Source organism: Austrofundulus limnaeus, unplaced genomic scaffold, assembly GCF_001266775.1.
Source record: "Austrofundulus limnaeus strain Quisiro unplaced genomic scaffold, Austrofundulus_limnaeus-1.0 Scaffold75, whole genome shotgun sequence".
NCBI classification, from domain to species: Eukaryota; Metazoa; Chordata; class Actinopteri; order Cyprinodontiformes; family Rivulidae; genus Austrofundulus; species Austrofundulus limnaeus.
In genome coordinates this window covers 1720914-1726811 of record NW_013952477.1, presented here as the reverse complement: position 1 = coordinate 1726811, position 5898 = coordinate 1720914, and the positions used below count along the sequence as shown (strand labels likewise).

At 39.8% G+C, this 5898-nt stretch overlaps 1 protein-coding gene and 1 long non-coding RNA gene across 5 annotated transcripts in view; one reads left to right on the top strand and one right to left on the bottom strand.

Moving 5' to 3' along the window:
- Window positions 1–5898, top strand: part of magixb (MAGI family member, X-linked b) — a 70869-nt gene that overhangs the window by 37145 nt on the left and 27826 nt on the right. For all 4 annotated transcript variants that reach the window (XM_014010982.1, XM_014010981.1, XM_014010983.1 and 1 more), the window contains exons 5-6: window positions 3592–3756; window positions 5190–5388. In XM_014010982.1, coding sequence (XP_013866436.1) covers window positions 3592–3756; window positions 5190–5388 — 364 coding nt within the window. The remainder of the gene's footprint in view (window positions 1–3591; window positions 3757–5189; window positions 5389–5898) is intronic.
- The window catches only part of LOC106519350 (uncharacterized), a 23163-nt gene that overhangs the window by 3809 nt on the left and 13456 nt on the right, over window positions 1–5898 (bottom strand). The window lies entirely within an intron of this gene.

Here is a 5898-nt window from a genome sequence, read left to right as displayed (position 1 = left end):
AGATAGAAGAGTTTGCTGAATCTGACGTGAAATGTTCGTACGAACACTTCATACGAACAAAAGTAAGAGAAATTTAGGATAAGAATACGAACATGTTCTTGCATGAGGCCCATTGTCTGGATGGGAGCATATGTTCTAAAACCTGTGTATACTCTTCTGTGTTAATGGTGCCTTTCCAATTGTGTAAGCAGCCCATAATATAGATACTAATGCACCCCCATAACATCAGAGAGGACATTTTTTCTACTGCGTGCTGGTAGCACGCTGGGTGATCCTTCTCTTTTATAAAAATATGGTGTCAGTTTTCCGTTTTCCATTTTGTATGATTAAACAAAAGCTTTGGCTCAAAGAAGACATGTTTCTGGATGGTGTTCATGTATGCCTTCTTCTTTGCATAATAGAGCTTTAATCAGTATTTGTGGATGGCACAGTGAACTGTTTACAGACAATATTATGTGGAAGTGTTGCTGAGCTCACGCAGTGATGTCCAGAACAGAATCAGAAATCAAAGTACAAATATTCTGGACATTAAATGTTGACTTTCAGCCTTGTTAGATTCCTAAAACTGTTTGACTTAATAAACTAAATTATTGAAAATGTAAATTCCTCCCAGAAAATTCATAGCAAATTGCTCCTCCAGTTGTTTCTTAGTTGTACCACTAAATTTTACAACATTTTGTTGCCCTGTCTGCTGTGTTGCCACCATTAAATTCAAAATGACCTTTTCTCTCCCCAAATTTTATTTTTTTACAATTTTTTAGTTCAAGCATTTCATGTGTTTACAGTGTTTCATTGTGAATAAAATAGCACAATAAGGTTAAAGTCATCTCACACTGGGCTAAAGGCCATGGAATAAAAACAGCTAGTGAGTAAAATTAATTTATTTTACATATAAGAACCAAACTTACAGATCAAGTTAATGTCTATAGCCAATTAAAACAATGTGACCTTCATCACATTCATTAACCTTTATTAAACCCTTCATATCTCTTTAAAGATATATTTCTTATTCAACCTTCCACACAGAGACATACAGCACTATTTATTCATTAATGCATTTTCTCCATCTACACTCACACTGATAAATTGAGTGAGTTTCTCAGCTCAGTGAGGTGCTCAGGATTGCAGGTTTATAGAAGAGGTGGGGATCAAACTGTGTCCTCCTGACTGCTATTTCCCAAATAATTAGTTTTATTCATTGCAACATCAAAAGGAACAGCAATCTTCCTGTTTCTTTAAGATTTCAAGGCCATATTGATCATTGGAGCCATGCAGTATTAAAGTGATGGCCACATTTTATTATCTCATTAGAGAACCTTATTATGCAGGTTATTGATCTCATGGTCATGAATTAGTTGTGGAAGGCCATCAGTGTAACTAACTTTTGGCCTTTATTAAAACTCCCAATGGTCCAAATGTGACTGTACAGTTTTATGGTAATTATTTGATGAGGTATGTGTTGAAAAAACGAATAAGTTAATTCAAAAGCTGAACAATACTAAATTTTCTTTAATATTTAGTTATACTAATATCACATACAAACTATAAAAACACTTCCGGAAAACGCAAAGCTCTCTAAATACCACCATAATGACAAACACTTGGACAGAAATGATTCAAATAAATAATTTGATGGTAATATATTTGACAACTTTAACATATACAAGCAAACTAAATGATCTATTTGAACACCTGATGCTAATCTGAAAACAAAAACCAAACAAAATACCATTTTTTTAACTTGCTAAGAGGCACAAACCAACAAGTTTTTTTTAGATAATTTAAATTAAATTGCCTAACATTTTTTTGCATCTTATGTTGCCATCATATTCCATGAAGACCTCACTTTAATAGTCGCTCACACACCTCAGTTAACAATCATCTACAGTTTCCTCAGGGGTTCTCAAAATACTTTCTGTTTATTTCAAGTTGTTTCTATTTGGAGCCAAAGTCACGTTCTTCTGCTTGAACCTCCTGTCATTTTTAGCTTCACTGCACAATTCAGCATATGTTCATTAATTTATTTAACAAAACAGCTACATTTCTTTTGGGTAACAATACAGGAAGACGTCAAACAACTTCCAGTTTAAGAACCCTGTTGTTCCAGTGTAAATATAAAACTTTACCGGTCTACTTTGGTTGAGWTTCAGTTATTTAAAAAAGAAAAACAACATTAAGTTAAAGCTTGGGAAGGGTTGGGTGGCTGATTTATTCCTTTTATTTTTATTTGTTGTATAGGAAGAGAAATGTTTCCACTGTTCAAACATGATGCTAATAGCTAAGCTAAATACAGTATATTTTGCTAAAGCTTCATGTGTCACGGTCTGTGTGGGTGTTTTATTTTGTTTGCTCTTCTAGTTTTCTGTCCTGTATTTCTGTTTTGTCCCTCCTGCCTGTCTTTGCTCAGCCCCGCCCACTCTCACCTGCTCCTCATGTTTYTCTCCCAGGTGTTTCTTGTTTTAGCTCTTTAGTTCTCCTTTTTATTCTGTGCTGTGTCCTCAGTCTGTGTCAGAGCTTTGTTTGTTTGTCATTCATGATCACCATAGCCTGTGTTTTTTTTTTCTCATGCCAAGTTTTGGTATCTTTGTTTTGGTATTTTGCTGCCTCACCAGCCTTTTTGTTTTGTAAATAAATCCYTTTTTTGCCGAGATCATTTCCGTTCTGCACTTGGGGTTATAAACATCCAAAGTTAAATCCTTACATCATGTTTACCTTGGCCTATTTGAAAACCTAATTACTTATTCTTAAAAATAGTGGCAAGTGTTGAAGCATTAATTTACAGTTTTAAGGTTTATACAGTGAATGAAAGGCACCAGAGGTGCAGTTTTATGCCATCAGATGTTGCTCAGCTCATATCTTCTACCACCCTGTAAAGGGGTCAGAGTGGTGTCTCTGATTAAAAAGCCACCATACATTAGCATCCATAATTTATGAGTTTAATGGGAGCAATAAATGTCGTCCTCACCTGCCTGAGGTCTGACATTGACAGACACGCTGGCTTCAGTATCAGCAGCGTTGGCAACATTGAGCTCGCAGAAACCGCAGTAAGTGGTGACGGCTGGTGACCTTGTTGTTGAGTTCACTAATCTAATATTTTCCCTCAACCCATTTGAATCTTCATGAGCTAAACAGGCGGGAGGTTGGGGGGTTGGTCGGGGTAATTTCATTTCATTTTTAGAAGCTGGAGCAGATGGCCTGAATAAAAACAGTATGTGATCTCTTGGGATAGATAATGTACACACAGACAAAAGCAGCATGTCTTGTGCTTGTAGACAATCGAGCCTGCTCTGCAGTTCAGTGTGACATTACAATTTGTTTACTTTATGGACTCGTATCCGATTGGAACAAACACATTGAAGCAGTAAAAGTGCTACATCTGATTCCTGTCAGCAGATTTGATTTACAGTGATGACTGTAATGTGCATTTATCCTGATATCAGCCATAACGTTTCTGTTCCAAATCTATAAGCATCTCACTAATCATACTTTTTGACAGTTTCATGTGCTCCTAGCATCAATAAGTATGTTTTTTATTTATGTTTTTTAATTATTTACGCAACAGTTTCTGTGTTCTGTCCATTTCTGTCTCAGGAAATTATTACGGCACGCCTCGGCCCGTTCACATAAGTGCAGAGAGTCCTCCCATCACCTACCAGGAACACCGCAACCTGCTCAGAAACTTTCGCACRCGGAGCAAATCCCTCAGCAACCTGGAAAAAGCTGCGGACGAAGGCCTAAACTACGAGGACGACTCAGGTCTGTCACGCTAACGTTGCTAAGCTACAAATTGACGACGACACCATGAATGCTAACAGGTGCTAATAATTTGTTGACTCTATATATTTTACGTTATACTGTGAGGTCTTTTGGGGTTCTTTTTGTGTTTTGCTACATTAAAACCTCAGCAGTAACAATAATAAATGATATTTGCTAAGTTCAGCACAGTATTGAATGTCTCTCCATCTATAGCTTGAGTCTCTGATGCTCAAATGAATCAGTCATTAGTACAATTAGTATGCTGAAAACTCTCAGTGGAGCAGTGGCCATATTGATTGCTGGATGATCTCCAAAAACAAAAGGTCCTTTTTGCCTTTGGTAGCCTCGGAGCTGGCGCAGAGGTAAACAGATAGCATGGGAACTGAAAAGAAAAGGGGAGAGGGTGCGTTTATCTTCCCTGAAGTTTAATGAATGTCACATCTTTTAGGTTTCAAACTGTGTGTGGGTTCATTTAGTGGCTGAACTGCTCTTTCTAGTATTTTCATAGTCTTGGTATAATCAGTTGAAAGTCACACCCTACTCCCGTGTGTTACTACACACCAGGTACACTCGAAACATTGGCTAGAGTTCAACTTTTTCTTGAGTGGAGAGCGGTGGATGAGTTGCAGTTTGTTCTTTGTGTCACTAGATGCCACTAAATCGTATGAGCTTATTTTATTAAGTTAAATACCATCAGTAACAGAAATGTTAACTATCGTGGTGAAAATCTTTGTGTGCCACTCCGGTGACAGTACACAGAAAAATACAAGTAAAAGGCACGACCGTACCTTAAGCTGAGCGTAACACCAGGGACAAGCAGCATCACAGAGTTGTGGTTTTGGCAGGCTGGGAGGAGCATTAGAGCAGACTGAGGCATGGAGCCAGAGTGCTGCAGGAGAAAAGGAAGAGGGACCCAGTGTGGGAGGCAGTGGTGGGGGGAGTGCGGGCAGACATCCAGATATTTAGAAATACGCTCCAAACAGTCAGGTACAGGGCAGCAAGCAGTCGAGACTGGAGCGACTAAAGCAGGACCAAGTCATTCAACAATCTAACCTCTGCTGAGTCATCTTTTGAAGGTGGAACTTTGTGGGCGGACGGGTAGGCAGTACTTGACACRTGCGGCAGGACTCTGGTGCCCGCAGTCTGAGGTTTCTCAGATCCATGCTGGGGTTTACAGCTGAAGGACAGCTACAAGGACAGTTAAGGGAAAAAAAGGCTTATTTTTATTCTGGTAGTTGCACGGTATGCACTGTCACACACGCCTGCTCCTTAGTGGGAGGACAAAGATGGCAGATATGTCGACCTCAGGTCTTTTTGTCTAAAAACGTTCAATGGAAAGCACAGCACCAAGTCAATATGATGCAAGCGACCCCCCCCATCTGTTGAATAAGTGATGAATGTTCATATTTTAATTGTATTCCCTGTCACTACAGGAGGCTCTGGAGGTGTGAGAAACAACATTCCTTTCAGCCGCCGGTCCCCCGGTCGGCCCCGGGCATCCAGCAGCGGAGGTGATGGTCATGTTATAGAGAATGGGATCATCGGCAGCAGGAGAGGTGGCAGAATCAGAGGGGTAATGCCTGATCACTGGGAGCAGGCTTTCAGTGACCCTGGAGAAACACTTGAAATCGAGTGAGTGTCCACTTTGTTACAAAACTGAGAAAAGCAGGAATCTGTCAATCTTTAGACTCAGGCTCCAATGAGACTGGGACAGAGGTCCATGGTAGATACATTCAGCTCAGCTGCCATTGAAAGTTATATTTAAGAAAAAGCAGTAAACGTTTATTTCTTAGAGCAGGAAACAGCAGGTAACGGGGATGGATGGATGGATGGATGATAGTTGGATGGATAGATGGATGGATGGATGGATGGATGGATGGATGGATGGATGGATGGATGATGGCTGGCTGGATGGATGGATGATAGTTGGCTGGATGGATGGATGATAGTTGGCTGGATGGATATATGGATGGATGGATGATAGATGGATGGATGGATGATAGTTGGCTGGATATATGGATGGATGGATGATGGATGGATAAATGGATGGATGGATGGATGGATGGATGATAGTTGGCTGGATGGATGATAGATGGATGGATGGATGGATGGATGGATGGATGGATGGATGGATGGATGGAT